Here is a 23,191-nt window from a genome sequence, read left to right as displayed (position 1 = left end):
ACGAGAATACTTTGGGAGGGAAGTGCAGGCCACTGAATCCTTCTTCGGGTATTCTTCGCTACGATGAGAATGGCATAACGTTATCAGAATGAGTCCTTCCGCGAATGCCATAAAATTTTTCCCCTTTGGTTGTCTTGTTTTCTGGTCTTTTTATTTATTTATTTATTTTCCTTTTGTTAACCTGCACAACCTAATGCCCTCCAAACAGAAATTTTCTCTGTTTCTTAGGAAGATTTTAATTGACTGTTTGTTATCATTGTGGAACAGTTCTATAATTTTAGTATATTTATAAGAATAATAGTACATCAAATTCACAGAAAATATGGTGAAAACCCACTTTCTTTTCTGATTGATCTGGAACTTAAGTCGAGTTTGTAACACCAGACCAAACAAGCAAGACAGTACATGAAAAATATGTAGCAGCAGCAGTTGCATGCTACATTATCCTTTTTTGGTTCACATGGTACTCTACCCGCCCATATTTGATAGAAAGAACTAGCTTAGCTGACATGTCTGCCATCTGAGCTTAGAGTTTCAAGGGTTTAAGCCCAAGGGATGCCCGCAACCTGTTTGCTTCTGCAATCTCTGGATCTGGGTGGTCAGTGCCATCATCCTTCTTCTCCTTCTTTTCTTTCTTCTTCCTTGGCTCTTCTCGAGTGGTTCCATCCTCTGGCATGTCTCCACGCCTTCTAGGACTGGTGCTGCTGCGAGCATGCCTCTTCCGGTGGTCTCCACCCTCGCGATCCTTACGATCCTTGCTCCTACTTCGGCTCCTTGAATGGCTCCTCCGCCTGCCACGGTCCCTGTCTCGCCTCTCCCTCTCCCTGCCTTCCCTCTCCCTTTCCCTCTCCCTGTCACGACCATATTCTTTATCATCTCTCAGACGATAGCGGTCCCTGTCTCTGTCCCTCTCCCTCTCCCTGTCTCTATAGCTGTCTCTGTCCCTTTCCCTTTCCCGATCTCTTTCTCGTCCTCTTCCACGTTCCCTATCATAATCTCGATCTCTGAGAAAGGGTAGGAATAACGACCACATAAGTCAGCAGAATTGACATTAAAAAAAGCCATCATGTATTGATTTAAAGCTGAGTGAAGAATTCACCCTAGAATCTAGAAATTATATCCATGACCATGAAACCAATCATACTACAGTAGAATTGCATGATCCATCATGCTTCTTTCTCACTGCATATTATCAGTATAGAGAAACCTGGCAGGATCACTAACAATTATTTATCAAATACTACATTAGATTGTATGATCCATCATACTTCTCACTGCACACTGTCAGTGCAGAGAAACCTGGCAGGATCACTTACTATTACTTTAGGAAGCTGTTATAATCTACCAATGGCTTTGATGCCATGGTGATAACATAATTGTTGAAATTTGTGTGAACTTTTGTGTGTGTGTGCAGACTTGTAATTGGACAAGCTTCCATTTTAATTCATCAAGCCAGATTCTGTAAAGATGAGAACTCACAGTTCCCCACGAGAGACAACAAGGACACACAATAAAAAGAAAACCGAACAGCAGAAACATAGAAAGTGTTTTACCTATATCTGTGACTGTCACGCTTTCTATCCCTATCTCTCTCCCTTGCAGGGCTTCGCCCACGATAATAATCCTGTAAACATAAAAAAGGAAAACATACCAAACTAAGAAACACACTCCAAACTCAAAAAAACAGAAGCAAGATTGTAATTGAATACACAGGGAATGATTTTTTCAAGGAAAAAAAATGTAAACCTTTTCATGAGCCCCAGCATCTAATTCATCCATGAGTTGGTCATCCTCTTCTTTTTCTTCCTCTTCCTCAAAATCATCTTCCAAAGCACTTCTTCTTGGTTCCAGTGTACCAAGGGATTCAAGAGTCCATCTGTTGGCATGGAATGCTCGAGTATAAGAAAGAATTCAAAGAAGCTCAAGCTCAATTCAGAAGCAAGATGGAACAGTGTTCTTCTAGAATGAAACCTGTTAAAAATGTGTACCAACAAAAAACCTACGTCGAAAAAATTCCCTAGTAAATTCACTAGTCATTTGAATCATGTAGCAAATTTATATTCAACCATCCAGTTTAAAATAAAGCTTTGGCTCACTTGATAAGCACATTGGACCAAGCAGGTTCAAAATGCCAGACCCAGGTTTTTCTTCCACTTCTTCTTTTGAGAAGAGGTGTAGCTCAATCTACAAATTTGGTCAGCTCTGATCCAGGCAATTGTCCAACAAAATATATGTTTGTTCCTCACATATTACTTTTGCCCGGTGGGGATATGCATAATGCATGACTAAAATTCAATAGCAAATTGTGTGGCAATCTCATACCTAGACCACCCAGCGCTAAAAACTGTTTTGGCTAGCTTAACATTAGCACATGTGGCCAGGCAGGTCCAGTATAACAGGCCCAGGTTCTTTTGTACCAATCTAGAGCTACAGGTTAGGTTAGCTTTGACCCAGCTCGTTGTCTACAAAATACTACTAGTATTGCTGTTTTTTATTCTTCACATAGTATTTTTGCCTAGCAGGGAAAATTTGCACATATCTGTAGGTAATACATGATTTCAATTTCTATACCGGTGCAACCAAGGCTTGGTCCTTGCAAAGCTATAGGGCTGATCTAAAAGTTGAGAGCTCAAATGCTAAGATAAACCAGATTCCCTCCCCAATATTAAAGCACCTTGATTTAGTCAAAGAAGCTTCCAAACAACAGCAGATCCCAAGACTGAATCCTCGGCAAAAGGACTGAAAATATTTTTTTGCAATGCCCCTATTAATGATCATATATATAAATATGCACCTTTAACAGAGGATAAAGACTAGACAGGGCATTATAGTATGGTGCATCAAGTCAAAGCATGCCCATTTATGTTTAAGATTTTATAGAACTGACAAGTAGATGAAGCTAATGCTGCAATAATCCCATCATTCTGATAGACTTGATAACTATACGTCATAAGTTTTCTCTTTGCATCCCCTTGAAAAAATTACAATAAGGCATAGCATGCTTTAACTTAAAAAATATCAAGCACAAAAAGAATCACCTTTTCTTGATACGGGGCAAGGCAACGTCACAGGAATAATCTTTTGTCAGAAGTTCATCGATAACCTCATCAACGTGTGTCAAAGAATAATCTGATAAATTACAGGAAGACAACACCCAACTAATTTAGTGTAACCATGGAAAAATTGCAAAATGAATCGGAAATAGTAACATGTTGTAGATGAAAGTAGCAATGAGAAAATAATCAGGGAACAATTCAGGAGACGGGTCAAAAGTCTTACTTCCATCAGATAATCTTCTCCTCAATTTCCGATAGTCATTGTATAGAGGCTCTAGGTATTGGTACACATCAGTATCTATCCCTGTAAGACGCAAATAAAATGCACCAAGTATACGGACATATCTGCAAATCAAGCAAAAAATATGAAATTGAGTCTCAAAAGCAAAACATAATAGAAACAATCTATGCAAAAGCAAATATTACATTACAAATTGTAAAATCCAAGGAACAGATCACTGCAAAAGAAACATGCATAAAAACATAACAACACAGCAGCAATGAATTGCAGTTTCTTACAGCATTAAAAAAAATTAAAGATTTTTCCCCATTAGCTTGATGAGAAACCGACAAAACAGGTAAATAAACTAAGTTTCTGAATCTTGAACTTGAGACTGCAGAAAATAGAAACTTCACTCAACTGATTCTAATACTTCAAATTCGATCTCAAGCCGATTTCTTTATTTTACTTAGACCCAGTACAACATAAAAGTCAGGACAGAAAATTTTCTTCTCTTCATTCTGTTCATTTTCCATTTCCCTTCATCTTCTTTTCAGCCAACATTCCAGCAGATGGAGAATTGATAATACTTTTGTTTCCTCAGCAACCAATGCATAAATAGGAGAATGAAAATTATAAAGTTGAATTACACCTAGAAAATGACAACAAAACCAACATAAAACAACATCAATCTTCTTTTCTTCTCATTTCCTTTATTCTCCCATAAACCAGACAGTGAGTACCAATTCGTATGTGATAACGTACCATTTTTTTTTTCTTCTTTCCTTTTCCTCAAATTCCCCAGCAAAAAAAAAAAAAAAAAAAAAAAACCCCACAATTTTTTTGCTTCTCCTGAGTTTTCTCAGCGAACGAATAAGCCAAACTTCTCATTTCCTTAATTTTCTCAGAATACGAAAAGCACGAACCTTACATCTCTTTCTTTTTCTGTCATCCGTTTATTCAGCAATCAAAAGGAAAAACAGAAGAAGAAAAAAATGAAACCTAAAACTAAAATTCCACTACATACTTGTACTCTTCGTTTTTTATGAACTCGACAACGATGTCCTTCTCGGGCTGGATCTGGAGCATTTTCATGACGAGGCACATGAAGGGCGTGGGCTTGCGGTTACCACCAAAGGTGCCGCCAAGGTGGTCGAGCTCCATGGCCTTGTCAACCAGAGTCTCCGCGGTCAATCCAAAGCACTGCTCCTTCCAGTACGTGTTCTGGTAAATCTTCGACCTCAGAATCTTCTCCACCAAGTTTTGCGGATTCGTGCCTCGTATGCTCTTCGCCGCTGGGTCCGTACGGTTCGCCATCGCCGTAGGAGAGTCGAGTCTCCGACACAGAGAGGCGGGAACCCTAACCCTACCTCTCTAAGAAAGAGAGAAATATAGGGATAGGTGAGAAGGGTCCAGCGTAGTGGCTGTAGTCATCCCACACTGTATTATTGCCATATTAATGCAATCAAATTTTTTACAAAATACTATTTTTTAGATATAAAAAAAACAAAAGGATTATTGAAAATGCATAAGATTTAGTTTATTTATGAAATAATTGCTTAATAATTTCTTTTATTGAAAAATAAAGAGATGACAACTAAGCAGGGTTTGGACCAGATCGTACCAACCTTATCCTGTTTATTTATATTTATTCTCCATACAAAATAAATAAATAAATAGGATTATACAAGAAATTTATTGTACCCACAACCTTGCACCCATTTATTTTTTAATTTTGAAATTTTTTATAAAATAAAAAATTAATATTTAAAATTTTAAATTTTAGTAGAATAAATATAATTTATATATTAGGAAAAGTAATTGTATATTTATTTTTAAAAAATCAATAAAATAAATTTTTATTTAAAATTATCTATAATTACGGTGGAATGAGACAAAGTCATTATCAAATCCATACCGAACTTATCTTAGATTTTTTAAAAAACTTCCCAAACCAACCCAAAATTCTTTTATATTTATCCAAAACTTTTCTCATTATAGACGGGACATGACAGGACTTAGAAAAACTCACCCAGTTGTTATCCTTAGAAAAATAGTTTTGAGTTTTTGTTTGTATTATGAAAATTAAAAAATAAAAATAAAAATAGAAAAATCCTTCTCCCTATATATATTCTTCAATATATTTTAAAAAATTAATAAATTCAACAGCTCATAAGTTTTGGACATGCATCACGTAACATCCAACAAAATTTGTTAGGATGGTTTGCATTATCCTCTTCACAAATATTTTTAATTTCTTAAATTTAATTTTCTCAAAACTATTAATTATTATAAAATAATATTTAATTAATGATATTAATTTGGTAATCCATGATAATGATTATGATTTTTATCTTTTACATAAAGTCAAATTTAATAGTCAAAGTTAAAGATTTGATATGAAATAATAATATTTTTTTTCTAAGATAGTAATATACAATTTGGGTTTTTTTTTTTTGCAAAAATAGTTTATTTTTAAATTTTTTTTTTTTTTAAATCATAACATAAAAAATGAACTCATCTTTTCAAAAGACAATTATCTTTTTTTATCCTTAAACCTTTTATACTACTTGTCTTTTGATAAGACGAGTTTAATATAAAAAATGAATTTTTCTTTTAAAAGACGAGATTAGTGCAAAAATAAAAGGAGTGATAAAAAATATCATATTTTTATATTTATTTTTTAAAACAACCATATCTTGATAATATTAAAAATAAAAATAAAATAAAAAATCTAATACAATTTGGTCATGGACAAAAGGCCACCATACATCACGTAAGATCCAACAACTTCAGTTAGGTTTCTATTTTAATTACCCTTTTTTCTTGTTTATTTTTTCATTTGATGTAGATAATTTCTTCTACATTAAATTTTATAAAAAAATAAAAAATTTAACAAAAATGGAGATGAGTAAAATGTTGACTTTTCTCTTTTTATTCTTAAAAAATAAGCTTTAAATATTTTAATTAAATAGAGTTTTATTAATGGTATTAATTAATAACCTTGTCTTGCTCTAAAGAAGTAAAACGAAGTAGCTTAGAAGAAATAAATTGAAAAAAAAAAAAAAAAAGCAGGCCAAAAAATAGGGCAATGACTTAATAAATGGCCAATACATATGGGTGTAACAACAAATATACAGGCAATACATATGGTGAACAGCTAGAAATGGTCTGTATACAAGAAATGAACATCTATTTCTTTCTTTTTTTTCATCTATATATTCACAAAGAAAATCACTAGCCAAGTTGGCAATATTTTCCATATGGATTTTCCCATTCTTTGTTTCTTTAGTTCTTTGATCTTCTTCATTGATTTTTGTAGAGGGGAAGGTGTTGCTTCCTTTCATCAGAACTTTGATGTTTCTTGGGGACATGATCATGTTTTGGCCCTTGGGCATGGTGGGACTAGGATTCAACTCACCATGGATGAGCATTCAGGTTGGTTTTGGTTTTCTTACACTTTAAAAGTGATTTTTTTGGATGAAATTTGGATTGGGATGATGTTTTTGTGTGATGTAGGATGTGGGATTATGTCGAAACTCAAGTATGGATCCGGGTTTTTTCGAATGAGATTGAAGCTCCCGGAGAGAGACTCTACTGCTGTTGTCACCACTTATTATGTAAGTATTAATGTTTTTAATTCGTAGTTAATTTTCTCTTTTCCATTTTTATTTAGTAGTAAAGGATTTAGTACTAATCATGTGAAAGAATGATAGTTACATTCTCACACCCCTCTTCACGATGAAGTCGACTTTGAGTTTTTGGGTGGAAGCAAAAAGACTATACTACAAACGAATGTTTACACAAATGGTGTAGGAGGTAGAGAACAAAGGATTCATCTATGGTTTGATCCCGCCTCGGACTTTCATTCCTATTCCATTCTTTGGAACCATTACCAATTAGTGTAAGTCGATTTGCTTTTCTGACAGACAAAACAAATTATAGTAACTTGTTTTTTAATCCCGTGATTTTTAATTTGATGGGTGTTTCAGGTTTTACATAGACAACATCCCCATTAGGGTTTTCAAGAACAACACAAGACTTGGGGTAGGGTACCCTACGCAAGGAATGATGATAGAGGGGACTCTATGGAATGGAGAAGGGTGGGCATCAAATGGGAAACCCATAAATTGGAGAGAAGGACCCTTTAAGGCCATCTACGAGGGTTTCAAAATTGAGGGGTGCCCTTCAGAGGGACCCATAATTTCACAGGAGTGTGAGACCTCAAAGTATTGGTGGAATGGAGAGAAGTTTAGGCAACTTGACCCTGTACAACAAAGGGCCTATGAAAATGTGAGAAGAAAGTATGTGAATTATGACTACTGCAATGACAGGTGGAGGTACCCAGAGGCCCCTCTAGAATGCCAAGAGCATAAATAAATTTATTTATTTATTTAAATTTTTTTGGAATCAAAATTGTTTTGAGTGTTCTTTGATTTGGTTGTATAACAATGAGAATAATTCAAATTTATCAAATTTGATTATGTTACTTTATTTTTCAAATATTAATTTTAACACATTTATTGTCTTTAATTTTAACTAATTTTTCCTTAGATTAATTCTGATCCATAATTTTATTTAATCTACATAAGATAATTTTTCAAAATATTTATTATAAAAGAATAGTTCGGATTATGGAGTTATTGTTGTAAAATATACCCTTTTAGGTTAAAAGATTTGAGATTAAAAATATATTAATTATTTTGATTTAATATTTAAATAACATATTAAATAAATATTTGATAAATCAACTTAATAACTTAAAATGATTTAATAACGTAATTTAAATTATTAAATAAATTAAATATATTTGATACAACAACTTAAAATAAAAAATAACTTTAAATAATAAATAATAAAAAATTAACTTATTCTTAAATCCACATCTTCATTTTTACCTTTTTGTCCTCATTTATCCTACTTACGAGATTACGACCTACTCAACCCTCTTTGTCCTAATTGTAATTTATAAGAATAAATATATCAATTTAATGATTTAGAATAAATTTTATGGGCAATTGTGTTTTGGATCTAGTTGGATCCAAAAATTAAGTTTTAGTTCATATAAGTTCACTATTTAAGCAAGATCTAGAGAAAATGTGAAAATTGAAAAGGATATTGATTTTTTATCTTTTCAAAAATGACATTTATTGCTTATGGAAAAAAAATAGTAAAAAAGCATTAATTTAAATTTTATTCCTTTTGTAAATCTCAATAAAATTTAATTTAATTTAATGATTTGAAAAAATATATATATCATTTTCCAAAAAAATAAAAATAAATTATTATTATTATTATTTAAAAATCAAACATCTTGAAAATATATATATTTAAAATTATGTATGTAAAAAATAACCAAAACTATGTCAATTTTTTTTAAAAAAAATGATGTATTTTTAAAATATATATTTTTTAAAAAATTAGTTCTAAAAATAATAAAATTTCAGAATAATTATTAAAAAAAATTAAGATAAAAAAGTTTGTCAGATATTAGGGTAGAAAATACTCAAAATAGTTTTAAATGATATATTGATCTCTTCATATTTTATATCTTTCCCATTAATTTGCAACCTTTATGGACCAAATCTTAATTTTTAAGTCTAACTAGGTCGAAAACACAATTGTCCCTAAATTTTAAATTAATTTTATCAAACAACTTTAATAAGTAAAATTAAATAATAAATTTTAAATTAACAAACTAAAATATAAATCAACGTATTAAATTTTATCAGAACCTCAGTAACTAAAATTATTAAATCATTAAATTGATTTATCAAACACCCGACTGCAATTCAATCCATATTCAGTCCATCTGTTTAATATTATCGTTCTTAAACTCCTTTTATCTTAATGAGAATGAATTCATCAAAAAGGAAGTAAAGAATCACTGCATACATACAGTATTTTTGTAAGAACGGTGTATAGAACAGCATAATTATGAATCAGCTAATACAAACAAATACAGTCTACAAGAATGTCTAAACCATTTTTGACGGTCAATCTTACCTGTGACAAGCGGACATTTTATGCAGGAATAAATATCTAAAAAAACTACACTGGTAGAATACAAGTCAGAAGAATTTAGAAAGTAGAAGTACAGGGGGGAGGGGGGAGGAGAGGTCTCATCTTTGAATCTGATCAGGTGTGTGGTTGCTTGTGGTGGAAGACGATGCAGTTCTGGTAATCAGTATACCGTTCTCAGCAGGCGGGGATACGCCCCACTTTCCCTCTGATTCTGGGGGCTCGATGACTTTGACGCTACCGTCTGTCAGGCCCACGGCTAGTTGGTTGGACTCCTGTGGATGTGATGCCACAACAACTGGGTAGGGAGGTTGGCTCCTGCAAATATGGGGCGGGGTTCGTTTGTAAGATTAGGGCGATGATACCACAAGGTTCTATAAAAGCCTATGCTGCTAAGCATATTGAGGTGAAAATGGAAGCAACTGCAATTAGTATGAGAGGATGAAAATGGAAGTGAGACCGAGGGACTTGGAAGCAACTATTCTATGAGGAACTGGGCTCTGATAAAATAATACGAACATACAACCCAAACCGCTCTGAAAAAGGCTCAGCAAGCCAGCCCTAAGATGTCCCCAAGGAAAGTTGCCGCATGGGCATGGGCAAGAAAGAATAATAGCTCGGCTTTGGGCAGCAATTTGCACAAGTAAAAAACTAAATGAGGCGATCCAATGACCAGCAAAAAACTAATTCCTAAAGTCCCATGTTGATAACATAACCCACTTGAGGAAAGGCGGATTACTGGGGTGGATCATGGACATAAAAATTGGAAAGAAAAATGAAAAATGTGTGGTTGTATGTATGTGTATATATATGTGTGTATGGAAAGGGAAAGAGAAAAGGCACAATGATAAGTTCACCCTAGCTTACCCATTTAATGCTGCTTGTGATAAATATGCTGATGGGGCAATGCGGCATCTTAATCTTAGGCTATCAGCGTCAAAGACCCCGATGTTGCCATCACAAAAAGTAGCATAAATTAGTTGACTGTTGCAAGAGTAAGCTGCATAAGATACGGGCGCAGATAGTCCATCTTGTGGGATCCACTGCAAGTACACATAAGAAACTTATTACAAAAATTCTGATGTCAAACATTGAAGTAAACTGAGGTGGTGTTTGTTTTTTAACTTAATTTTAAATGGAACCTTAATACTTAATAGTATTAAATATTAGGTTGTTTGTTTTTATAGTATTTTATTTATATTAAGTATTAAAAAGTAAAAAAAAATCAATATGTTATTTTTTCTATTTAGAAAAAGCTACATATTTTGGCTTTTTCTATTTAGTAAAAAGTTTATAATAAGTCATGAAAAAGTAGAAAAATAAACAACCTAAATTCTAAAACTAAATTATTTTCAGCAAAAAGCCAGAAAAACAAACACCACCTGAGTCACTGACTAAACTTTCTACCTGACGAATCCGCTCCATTTTTGAGGCATCATATGTTGCCAACTGTGTTTCATGGAATACCAGCAACCGGATTTGATCCGAGTGAAACTGTACTCGAGTGTCACCAATTGGCGCCTTCCCAGCAGGCATTTGGATTGAGACTGACTTCCTTTTCTCCCATGTATCAATGCTCCACATGCAGAGCTACAGAAATAATTTCTATTTTCAGTGCTCAAAAATCCAAAATTACCTTACTTGCCAATGTGTGTAAGAAACCTCCCTCATAACACCCTCAATTAAGAGGAATGCCATCTGACAAGAATAGAGGATTGGTAAATACTCAAGGAGTAGACCACACATTTAATTATAATAATATAAATTCTGTTCACAAAGCCCACATGACAGCGGCAACACAATTTGAAAGATTGCATGAAAAAGTGGTACTCAGGCTTCAAAGCAAAGAATACTGAGGGTTGTGGCCTGACACATTAGGCATCTACTACCCTATTGTCCATCAACCAATAGATCTCTTTCCCATAATATGAGGTGAGTGCCTGCCTACCAATTCTTTTTATCTAGTTAAGGACATGGATTCTAAAAGCAGAAACACCAGTAACAAACAAAAAATAAGAGAGAGCTATTAAGGTTAACATTAGATATACAAAAAGGTGAGAGAAGACTTAACTTGAGGAAAATATCAGAACACAAAATTATAGATGATATACCTCCATGCAACAAGGAGAACATAGGAGGTAAAAGGGGGGAAATGAGGCTTTAAATGACATAGAGATCAAGTATGGTTATTTATCCCATATAGCGTACCTTGCCTTAGATATAGTGGTAGCTCAAATTTTTTATCCATGTATAAACTTGGGGTTAAATGGGGACCAGAATATTCCAAATGGTGGTATGTGAATAAACCAAAGTTAAAGCCAAAAAGAGTCAAGAAATCTTCAAGAAAAACTATCTGGCATTGGATGGTGCTTTTCTTTTCGAAAGGAGAGCCCCTTCAAATTACCTGAGCATCAGCACCAGATGAGACCAGGATGTTTAGACTGGTGGAAAAAGCTAAACCAGTTACGCGTTTTTGGTGTCCCTTCAGTTTTGATTTTACCTAGAAGCAGCAAACATCAGCATCAGTTAATAGGGCTACACAAACCATTGATAAGACTTGAACAATGTTATCATGTAATTACCTCATCTACCCGAACATTGTAAATGTGGATGGTAGAATCCTCCATTCCTATGGCTATGATGTTATTGTCTTGAGGATGGAAGGCTAGGAAGGTTGAAGCAGGGGGAGGTGACATGAATGTTGTCATTACCTACAAATGAAAGCAACATCATGCTAAACCATTTCAAATGCCAAATTTGATGAAGATGCAAAACTGTGATGTTTAGACATACCTTGAATGTCATCATGTTGAAGAGGGAAACTTTTCCACCACAGGCCGACATTACATATGAGTCATTCTTCGATAGTGCTATGCATGGGACTGCTTCTTCAGGGTTGACACCTGAGACATCATTAGTCATAAGAAGACCACTGTTTGGTTGCCAATGCTGTGGAACAACATTGGAAGTGGCCTTTGGAACATAGCCAGATTCAGAAATCCATTTTATTCAAATTGTTTCTGGACAAAGAATAACAAAGGAACAAGCAAACTTATTTCTAGCTAACATTACCTTTCCACTTGGATTTTGATCATTACGGAACCACTTCCATAGTTTTTGAACACCATTTGATCCAAGTGCCAAAATGCCAACACCAGAATTCGTATAAAGAAGACGGGAAACCTGGAAAACATAGATGTGCAGCAAATCATCACATGGTAAATGATTTGTGCTACAAAACACAATAATGAGAAGCCACATCACTCACCTTGCTGGAACTATCACTGTTGTCTGACATGGTAACCTGCCGGCACTGCCCAGGTTCGACAATTTCAGCCAACTGCCAGGGTTTGGATCTGTCAGTTACATCTTCGAGGCTTCTTGGCTTTTCTGTGCTTCTAGCCGCTGTGTCAACTCCATTCTAAAAATAGAAAGTCAGACACTAATCAAAATTTTCCAGCAGAATACTTACCAAGCTACAGTAGTTTAGGTCAGAGAAGAATCATAGGATATCTTTGCCCAGGAAGCAAGAAGGATCCGGCACAGAATTTTGATCTACCAGGTCACCAATTTTAACAGTTTGCTTGCTGCCTTTAAGCATAGGAACATGCTCACCATTCATGATTGGTGATCAGCCATGTATGATTTTGGTGATCAGCCATTAGGAAATAAGCAAACTGAAAAATGGGGAGTGAGTACCTTCATTTCTAATATGCTTGTGGTAGGAACTATAAATCCCCAAACTAGGGAATTGAAGGATTTAAGTAGTACCATTGGCTAATATATTAGACTCAAGTCTAGTTAATCAATGTATATAATTACTGCTTTGACTAACATATGGAGCTTTAATATAAAATAAGTTAAAAGAGAAACTGGCATACAAGAATGGAAGAAGGTTTAATGGGAGAGCTCCGTTCCACTTTAGGTTCATTTGGACTGATATTTGCAGCAGTAGCAGAAGTACCAGCAACCTAATTTCAATGAACAAAAAGAAAAGGCATTTATACAACCCATGATGTATGTATCTCTGAATGGAAGTTATGAGAACTAAGACTTATTTTGACCTTGAGTGCAGAAGCTTCAACAGGTGTTCTCAATGCTTCAAAAGATGGGGTTTCAATTGCTCTCAAAGATCTGAGACCAGCAGCAGTTGCAAGTATCTTAAATCCATTGTCTGCAGTAGTAACAGCAAGAAGATTTCCTTCCTTGTTGAATCTCAAGCGAGGAACACTCTGGAGCATTTAATGTGATGTTGTCAGTTCCTGATTCAATCATGCAGATATTTCGCATAAGAATAAAAGATTTATTCCTGCAATACTGACCGGAAGTCCACCATCCGCATCAATACTTGCAAGGACATTAACATTGTCCATATCCCAAAACTTTATCTGGTTATCTTCACCAGCAGCCAGAAAGTGATTTTGTGTTGTGTCAAACTGCACAACACCAGCTGATTTCTTTCTAAACCCATTATACGTCCTCTTTATTGCTCCTTCACTTTCATTCCATTCAACCAAAAAAGAGTCCCCATCTTTACTTGTTCCACAAGAGAACAATCTGAAAAGAAGAAGAGGAAAAAAAAAGTCACAAATTAGTTACAAATGTTCTGTCAGATATATTTGATCAAAAGTAGCACAGTATGGTATGAAAAGACAACTATAACAACATTACAGAAAAGTTGAAATTTTAAATTGAGCAAAAAGAAAAATAAAATAAAACTTTATTAGGTCTGGAATTGTGAATTTCACCAATCTTACCTACTTCCATCAGCACTGTAAAGCATTGTAGTGCACCATAGCCCAGGAGCATCATAGTCAACTCTGGAGCCAATGTTATCATACAACCAGGCTTTAATTTTCCCATCCATAGCAGTTGAAAATATGAACTGCAAAATTTACAAGTGGAAAGCAACATATCATTAGAGAATGTCTGTAACTATAACTCAACTAAACAAAACCTTAATCCCAATTAGAAATCATATCTTCAATAAAGAAAAAAAACAACAATAATAATAATAACAAATGTTCATCTCAAATAAATGTTTCAAGGAGACAGCTTACAGTTTAATAATTAAAAGAACACCCCTCTTTCAATAATGTTGAAAAGGCAAAGAGCTAGGGAAAAGAGAAAAAAAAGGGAGGAAAAGGACAAAAGGACAATTTTATTCCTTATTATATGTATGAACTTCTTTATCATAAACAAACATTTCATTTCATGAAAATGAATGAATGACACAGCATAAAAACAAAGAGAAGCTTTCCTTGAAAGATGGATACAGCAATCCTACAGAGAAAAATTTAGAGAGAAAAAAATACATCAAAACCAAAGAGTGCACCTCAAAATGAAAAATCTGTCACAAAGGACACTAAGTGAGGCCCCACATTTAGCCAATCAGTTTGCAGTATGATTGGCCATCAGAGGATTGAAGAGATGGAGCAGCTCAAAGCTCTTTTTTAAGCTCCCAGGAGGCGTATTTCCACAGACCCATGTTCCTTTGAGAGACCCAACTTATTATCATGGCTGAGTCTCCTTATACCACTAAATTGTGGTAGCCCAGTGAACTCACAATATCTAAGCCTTCAAATAGAGCAATGAAATGCAAAATTCTATAAAGCATGCTCTAATATGTTCACCATGAACTCACACTTAAAACCATGCATGGGCAGATTGAAATGCATGTGGGAAGATTCATCCATTTATCATCAATAAAATTCCAAATATGAATTCTATGCCATGTTATAAATAACTAAAAAATTTAACCATGTCTCCTCAAGTAAAATCAGCCAATTTCAATTTTAACTAACATGTATCTATACCTTTTTTATGTTGAGCTACTTGCTATGATGGGCCTATAAGCTGTTAAAGGGTAAGCCTATTGAAAGCCTTGCAGGAAAAGTGAACAGCATTAGTGTATTAGGCTCCATGGTTGCAGAAAAAAGTACATGGTATAATTAGGCTCCACACAACTCAACATTCGATAACATTTTTTCCATTTTTCATACTAGTGAACAAGTACTAAGAACACTAGTCAAGGAGTCACAATAGGGGTTGCAATTAAAAATGTATTAACATGCAGCCCAGCCCAGAGCCATTCAACTTGATTTTGGATTGAGATAGTTGGGATGAGAGATGAAGCTAGTAAACATTAGTTGGTTTTAAGTTTGCATAACTATTATTTGCTTGATGTTGTTTTACATATGCTTGTAATTTGTATCTGCTTCCATTCAATACACATTTAATCATGTAGTTGGTTAACCAATCCCATCCTAGCACTATTGGAGCTAGCCACATACATACAGGCACACAATCGGATTAAGGTTCTGTGTGCATGCAAACACATGTAATAGAATAGGGTCAGTATAGGGAAAAAAACATTGAAACTGGCGATGGATTCAGGGAGGAGTATGTACGAGATAACTCAGAATGTTTTGAGGAGAAACAGAACCCTTCCACAAAACACACACAACAGACAAAGGGCCAGTTTCTCATTATTATTTATATTTTATTGTACAAACTACCCATTGGGTCAATTGAAGCATTGAACTTTAATTGGTACCCTATGAAAAAATAGCCCATCATTTGTAAAAAGCTTGTGATTATAATTCACACTGATACATTGTTTCTATTAATGGGATAGCTTTAAACTAACACTTGACATATTCTCATTTGAAATTAGATGGGATAAATTAAAACTAATACTTGGCACACTTTTGTTTGAATAAACATCAAATGCATAAGTTAACAACCAACAAAACCTCTTGTTTTAACTGATTTACCTGAATGCTCTCCTTGTGATGGGGACATATAGAATATACTGGAGCCTCATGACCTTCAAAATTAAATAGTTTCCTCCCGTTCATATCCCAGACCTGTTTCATTTCTTTCACTTAGAGAACGTAAAAAGGAAAAAAGAAGGATTTACAATTTAAACAAAAAACACTCGTGAAAACTCCCTTTCACCTTTATCAGTTTATCATCACCACAGGTTACTACACAAAGTTGTTTGTTTGGATGAGCAAAAGCTATGTCATTAACACAACCAACATGAGCATCAATCTGCAAGAGCAAAGCAAGCAAGTCAAATAGCTATTAGGTTTGGCCTTTCTGGAAAGGCACCAGAATCCGAACTCACCTCTAAATGTTGGCGTAGTTCATTTGACCCAGTATAAGCATACAAATGAATCAAATGCTTGGTAAATGCAACCCCTGTAAGAAGAAAAACATCAAGAAACACTCGCATTAACCTTATAAATTTCATTTGGCAAAGCATCCATACCAATAAAATTTCCATCTGGACTCCATGCAACACGGCTGACAGGTATTGGTGCATCTTTGGCAATGGAAGCCTGCAACAATCTCTTAACTGTAAGTCGCTGACATAAATAGTCATTTCAAATTCTTGAGCACAAGAATAAAAGGTGCAAATGAAAACCAACACAGCTGGCACAACATTAGCATGTGTAGATTAGACTTATTTTCTTGATCTTTGAATATGGTTTTAACAATTCCAATGATAACATCAAGAATGAATACTAGCCACAAATTAGTTAATATTCAATTTAAACAAATATCATAGGCAAAACCAAGAAGCATCAAATATAAATTCCTAAAAGATCTCCCAATCTACTAAAGTATATAATAACACATAAAGCAGAGAAGATAAACCCAATAATTTTACTAAAAAGCAAATGGAATATAAAACTGCTAGAAAAATATGATGTGAGAACCTGAAATGGTAATGAACAAGCTGTCACGTCCCATATCTTGAATTGTTTTGTAACCAACCTCTCTCGCAATGCAACTTCCCAAAGTGTAATATCACCATTACCAGAACCAACTGCTCAAAGTATTCTTAAAGTTAGAAAATGCCAAAAAAAAGGTAATAAAACAACTAGACTGTAATCTATCTTTTGGAAATTAGCTCTTTAATCACTAAGATACAGAGAAAACAGAAGTTCATACCAAGAAGCAATGTGTGGTGAGAAGGATGAAAATCCATGCTTGTGACAGTGGATCCTTGCTGCATGGTAAAAGCTACCATCCTTGGCAGGTCATCCAGTGACCAAGAAGCTTGTTGGCGAGATGCCGGATATGTTACCTAATTATTAAAGGAGAGAATAAAATAGGTCAGTGGCAGAAGCAAAAAAGGCATGATGAGGTGCTCAAAATTGCATAATGAAATAGTAACAATTAAATTTACCTCCTCAACATTCTGTGCAAGCCGCAAGCGTTTCATTAGTTGCTCCTGTTCAAGATTCTGATAATCAACCATACCCAAAGTAGCTGGAGGCGTTATTGGACGTTTCAAAATTGAAACTGTGAAAAGAAAAAGGCAAATCATATCAAGAAATGACAACAGAGAAATAATTGAAACGGCAAAATTTGACCTGGCACTCATTATTCATTGCATATACCAAGATTAGTTACCATAGGCTACTAGGTCACATAAATGCTTATTGCAACCAGTTGTAGCACAACAAAATATTGGACTGGCAATCCTCCATTACAACCTCTTATATTCACTCTCTAGATGTAAGAATTTGAAGATTACAAGTTTTTCAGGAGTTTTTCCTTCACAATTTTGAATGTAGGATCCACAAGATATCCTAAGGCCACTAAATTTTCTGCTAAAATATTCTAAAATATAAGGTGGTTATAAGCATAGTATCTAAGAAACCTCTCACTTTTAACCATTACTTTGTTTTCCAAAGCAAAATGCAATTTCTGGAATACCAGCTTCAACTCAAGCAAAAGAAATGACCTTGATTCAGGGGCATTGGCATGGATGAAGCAGTAACCACAGATGCTTGAACAGTTGATGAAGCAGCTGCATTTGCCATCCAACCTGCTAAAGCGCTGGCATTAGCAGCTGCTGCAGCAGGTGGAAAGGGCTAGAAGCAATAAAGGAAAGAAAAAAGGCATCCATCAGTAAAATGCAGGTCAGTGCTCTAGAAAATAAAGGGAATTTCTAAGATGTATAACACATACACCATGCGTTCCAAGTGATGTAAAGGCAGCAGGCTTTGCAACTGCAGCAACAGGAAGATTGACAGGTGTAGCTCCAAGAGCCCCATTTGAAGGGGCACATGTATGGTCTGTGAATAATGTCTTAATGTCTGGATTTGGCCGGGGGTTCTTGCAAAGCTGGTGCTGCCAATTTAAACTGCATACACCATGGACTCATTCATACTAGAGGTTGATACAACAGGTTATATATGTTTGAGTGTGTGTATGCGTGTAACACACAGCAGTATATGTAAAGTAACAAGCAAAAGAACAAAAGAAGCCTCCAAGATCTTCAAAGAGAAGGGTATAAGGCTCCCCATACTATGGATAAAGCCATCTATTTCTTAATAATATTAATTCTTCTAATTGCATGACAAACGCATATTAGAACATGAAATGAACAAGCTAAACTTTTCTGCTCTTTTTTCCTCTTTTAATTTTCTTTTCTTTTCTATGCATGTGTGTATGTGTGTGGATAAATGAGCAATCTGTATTAAAAGACAGCACAGGGCCCAAGTCCCAGTAAGCCTTTGTTAAAGACAGGACAAATTGTGAAAGATGGTAATAGTCAAAACAATAGATGGCATATTAGTAATTTAATGAAGTAGCCAACAGAAATTGAACTTCCTGCAACAACAAAAAAAAAAAAAAAAACAGAGCTTACACTGAAAATACTTTGATATAACTGGGGTGTTTTTGAAACATAAGTGCCACAATTAAACACAGTTTTCTGGTTTAATGTAACAGAATAACCTTTTGCATATCATCTATGATTATACCAACTTACCTTTGATTGATTAGAGTTCGCAATCTTGATGGCTTGAGAGTAGGAAAAACAAGCTTGTCACGGAAAAGAGGATTTGCTTCAATTAGTTTTTTAAGCTCTATCAGCATTATGCTACGAGCTGTCTTGGTGTCACCATACTTGGACAGCTGCTCATTTTCCCTGATTTTTAAAGCAAAACCATTTATCAGCTCAAGAGATGCACATACACACCCACATCTCAAGTTTAGTTTTAAAAAAAGGAACAAGTAGTGCAACTTCACAAATTTACCCTTTGCATAGGAAAACCAAAAAAATAAAAAAAATCCAAACTATGTCAACTAAATTTAATTGGTCAGTAGAGTGGACTGTCCTTTTTCCCACAAAGAATTAAGAATGCTGTAAAAGAGAAGAATGCAGACAGAGAGGATGAAGAAGCTAAACCCAGCAAAGAAACAATAAAAGGAAAAAAGGTAAAAAAAAAAAAAAAAATCAATAAAAGAGTGTAAGATAAATGAAGATAATCAAAATTATACATGGTCAGAGCTCCTTTTCCCATGAAGTCCAAAACATGATTTTCTGTTAGTCCACCCCAACTGAACCCACTCCCTCAATTTTCTCCTTCAAATGTGCCACATTATATCAAAGATCTCCCTCAACTATGGCTATATGCATCTATAATAGCACTATCCTCTTTTAGTCCAACTGAGGGCATACAACAAACCATTCAGCCCATAGTAAAGTAAGACACTTCAATATGATAGCAACCCATGCATCAACAGGTCCAGAAAGCACAAAGACCAACCCAGATTCAAAGTTGTAATAATAGAACTGAACCATATCTAATTTGGTTGACAGCAAACAACCACAAAAGCTCAACATAAGAAAACCCAAGAGAGATGATGTCCAGTCAATAGATTAAGCAAAAATGTGATTAAAATGAACTAGCCAGAGCATTTGGATCTTTAATAATTTTGAAATGGGACTGCAATTAAACCTGGTATTAAAAGGATAAAAAACTTTAAGATTTAAAACTTTGGTTTCTAAAGATTATTTTCCTTTCCTTGCATTGCCTCAACAAAAGAAAAGAGCATAAAAGGAAGAAATACATAACCATTTTACATTCACTCTTTGTTAATGTATATCACTTATATGAAGAAAACAAAAATTACCTGAAATTGGCAAGGGTCAAAAGCTGAGTGATTTCTTTATACAAGTCTTCATTGAAAGTTGAGAACACCCTTAAATCTGTCACTAATATCTCTACAGCCTTTGCCTTGTCTTGCCTGAGATAAATCAACACTCCATTAATTAATCAATTTAGTATCTCCTGATACAAACATAGAACTTCCAAAATATAGATACAAAATTTACCGATCAAGTGCTTCAAGATATTTTTGCTTCCTGATTTCAAAAAATATCTTCATGGAATATCTGTTATCGTCAACTTTGGTAAATCCGGATAAATACTTCTCAACTTCATCCCATTCTCCTGCCTGTACTTTCTCCTCAAAGTACTTCATATTGAAGAAAAACCCTGACTCTTTCTCAAGCCTACAAAACACCAAAAAATAATTTCCGTTCAAATTAAGATTAATTAACTGCACCAAACTTCCAAGAAATTGTAAATTGGAAAAGAAGAAAAAAAAAAAAAGATGCCTTCTTATTTTTTGCTTCTTAAAATTGAAAAATGCAACTCAAATAAGCTTAAATGTTGTATTCATCCCGGTTTTTTTTTTTTTTTCAAAACCTAATAACCTTTGTCTCAATATTTTTATCTCTTTTCATTTTCTACATTTTCTCAACAACAGCCTAAGCTGAGATTTTGAATCTTAGATAGATGTCTCACAAACCTCCACTGAACAAAACAATACAAATATAAATAAAATGTCCCTATAAAATAACAAAAATTAAAATTGTCTCATGAACCCAGTAGGACCCACTATACTAGAATTACGACCAAGAGTATACAAAAGCAAATGATAATCCCTCTGACTCTCCCGATTGCTTATAAAACAAAAACATGATGTGTAATTATTTATTTATTTATTTTTGACAAAATGAGCATTTTTGCATTGTAGCTTGTCGAAAAGCAATGCCATCACTTCCCGGGAAGGGCTTCCCAAACAGATACAATGGCATGCCTATGACTTTTCACAAAGCATAAGGGCATTTCTGTGGCCTGATTGAAAAACCCAACATTTACACAAAATCAAAACATTTACTACCAAAATTGTAGCTAAAAAAATGAAATTTCCAATTTTCATTAACCTTTCCCCTTCCAATTCCTCTGCTTACAATCAAGAATCAATTAATCAACAATATAATTAGCCCGAGCTCCACAATACACAATCTCCATCCAAAAAATTCAAGCTGACACACGAAGATACTCACTTGTGTACGGACTCCTTAAATTTCTCTTCTTCTAGAAACTGGAGTATGAGGAACACCAATTCTCTGCTCAAAGACGACATTTCCCCTCACAAAACTCAAATCCAACTCGACGCCTATTCAAAACTCCGCGAAAACGGAGCTGAAAAGAAACACAGCGCCCTCAAGCAAGCGTAAGAATCGGAGAAACTGAAAAGTTGAGGGGTCGAATCTGAGTAGAAATGGGTGAGAAATCTGGAAGGAGTGGTAGGCCTAGGGTTTTTTCAGAGGATCGAGAAGTGTACGAAGACGCAGAATTTCTAGGGTTTTGGTGATCGAGAAAGCTTGAGAATAAAGGCTGCCGAAGAGCGAGAGAGAGAAGATAAAGATGAGAGAGAGACCTGGTCTCGCTATCTTCGATGCGTTTTGCAGGAGTCTTTCTTTTTCTGCTGACTTATCAGCTGAAAGGTACAATCACTTATACAGAGAGCTGATCCGGTGCTCCTCCACCTCACGTCTAAATGTAGACCTTCATGGTGGAATTAGTCCACGTACTCACTTGTCTTTGATGATGTTTTTATTTATGGTAAATTTATCTAATTCCGAGCATATCAGCTTGGGTAAAATTGTCTTTTGGTGCACACTTCTTAAGAAAAAAAATTTAAAATTTAATGTACTCAACTCAAAATAATTAGAATTTTATCTTCTTTCAATTTAAAAAATAATAGTAAATTACGTTTTATTTTAATAATTGGGTACTATCTTTAATTAAAAACCATATAAAAAATTTGAAGTTTTCAGGTTTTTATATTTTTTTTTTTACGAAAGTGAGCATTCAAAACATATATTTTCCCTTTTAAAATGTTTTTTTTGTGAGAAGAAGTTAATTATTTTTTTAAAATTATATTCTTTTAAATATGACTAAAAGTGTATAAAAATTTAGTTATTTTTTAGAAGTTTTCGGTTATTTATTTTTTTTTTTTCAAAAGTAATCTATCAAAACATAATTTTTCCCTTTTAAGTTAAAAACATTTTTGATAAGTTTTTAAATAAAAATAAATTTTTAATAATTTATTTTGAAAAAATATTTTTTATAACAAGATTATAGTGTTTAGTTGAACGCATTTCAAAATTTCTATTTTTAAAAACAAAAAATAATAATAATATCTATATAAAATATAAAAACTTATATTAAAAATATAAAAGCATGTTTGACCATATAATTTAAAAACGATTTTCTATTTTAAAAAAATAAAACACTGTTTTTAAGAATTTTAAAATAAAAAATTGTTTTTAAAAAATTCTAATATTGTTTGATGGTTGTTTTCTTAAAAATAATTTTAAAAAATAAAGTGAAACAAATAAAAAAGTTTATAAAATAAATAAGAGTTTTTCACTGGTTTTTAAAAATAAAAGAAAAATATAAACTCATTTGATAATGTTTTCTGAAAATTATTTTAAAAAAAATGGTTTTTATTTTTTAACTTAAAAACAATTTTTGAAAACAAATTTCAAACAATATGGCCAAACGGGTCCTAATTATTTTTAAAAACTTGTTAAATAATTAATTTATTACCTCAAATCCTAAATTTTAGAAAAATAATTTTAAGGTTTCTATTATTAAAATCAAAATATAGGAAATGTATCCGTAATTTTAAAAATTAGTTTAAAAAAACCGTTTTTTGAGAGCTATTTCAAGAGACATCGCCCAACAAATCTTTTTGACTAACTAGGATCAATCTCACTGGAGGACCA

At 33.9% G+C, this 23,191-nt stretch overlaps 3 protein-coding genes across 3 annotated transcripts; 1 reads left to right on the top strand and 2 right to left on the bottom strand.

Moving 5' to 3' along the window:
- Positions 1-285: 285 nt before the first annotated feature.
- On the bottom strand, positions 286-4,661 carry LOC117930958 (pre-mRNA-splicing factor 38). The gene is made up of 6 exons (XM_034851775.1): positions 4,304-4,661; positions 3,280-3,401; positions 3,039-3,129; positions 1,747-1,876; positions 1,554-1,624; positions 286-1,004 (listed from the first exon to the last, which is right to left on the bottom strand). The coding sequence occupies exons 1-6, from the start codon at positions 4,591-4,593 to the stop codon at positions 527-529; spliced, it is 1,182 nt and encodes a 393-aa protein (XP_034707666.1). The 5' UTR covers positions 4,594-4,661; the 3' UTR covers positions 286-526.
- Positions 4,662-6,435: 1,774 nt separating this feature from the next.
- On the top strand, positions 6,436-7,656 carry LOC117930631 (xyloglucan endotransglucosylase/hydrolase protein 2-like). Its single transcript, XM_034851264.1, has 5 exons — positions 6,436-6,445; positions 6,599-6,714; positions 6,796-6,896; positions 6,993-7,180; positions 7,269-7,656. Exons 2-5 carry the CDS (start codon positions 6,699-6,701, stop codon positions 7,654-7,656), a joined length of 693 nt encoding a protein of 230 aa, XP_034707155.1. The 5' UTR covers positions 6,436-6,445; positions 6,599-6,698.
- Positions 7,657-9,141: 1,485 nt separating this feature from the next.
- LOC117930298 (topless-related protein 3) lies at positions 9,142-21,845 on the bottom strand. The gene is made up of 25 exons (XM_034850882.1): positions 21,461-21,845; positions 20,441-20,620; positions 20,239-20,352; positions 19,091-19,249; positions 18,286-18,460; positions 18,059-18,188; positions 17,498-17,613; positions 17,260-17,395; positions 17,025-17,134; positions 16,574-16,643; positions 16,430-16,503; positions 16,258-16,353; positions 16,074-16,166; positions 14,055-14,182; positions 13,620-13,854; positions 13,362-13,529; positions 13,179-13,268; positions 12,566-12,718; positions 12,370-12,480; positions 12,091-12,270; positions 11,880-12,008; positions 11,702-11,797; positions 10,705-10,887; positions 10,165-10,340; positions 9,142-9,615 (listed from the first exon to the last, which is right to left on the bottom strand). Exons 1-25 carry the CDS (start codon positions 21,538-21,540, stop codon positions 9,399-9,401), a joined length of 3,399 nt encoding a protein of 1,132 aa, XP_034706773.1. The 5' UTR covers positions 21,541-21,845; the 3' UTR covers positions 9,142-9,398.
- Positions 21,846-23,191: the final 1,346 nt, after the last annotated feature.

This window comes from Vitis riparia, chromosome 14 (genome assembly GCF_004353265.1).
Source record: "Vitis riparia cultivar Riparia Gloire de Montpellier isolate 1030 chromosome 14, EGFV_Vit.rip_1.0, whole genome shotgun sequence".
Lineage (NCBI taxonomy): Eukaryota > Viridiplantae > Streptophyta > Magnoliopsida > Vitales > Vitaceae > Vitis > Vitis riparia.
This window is presented reverse-complemented; position numbering and strand designations above follow the sequence as displayed.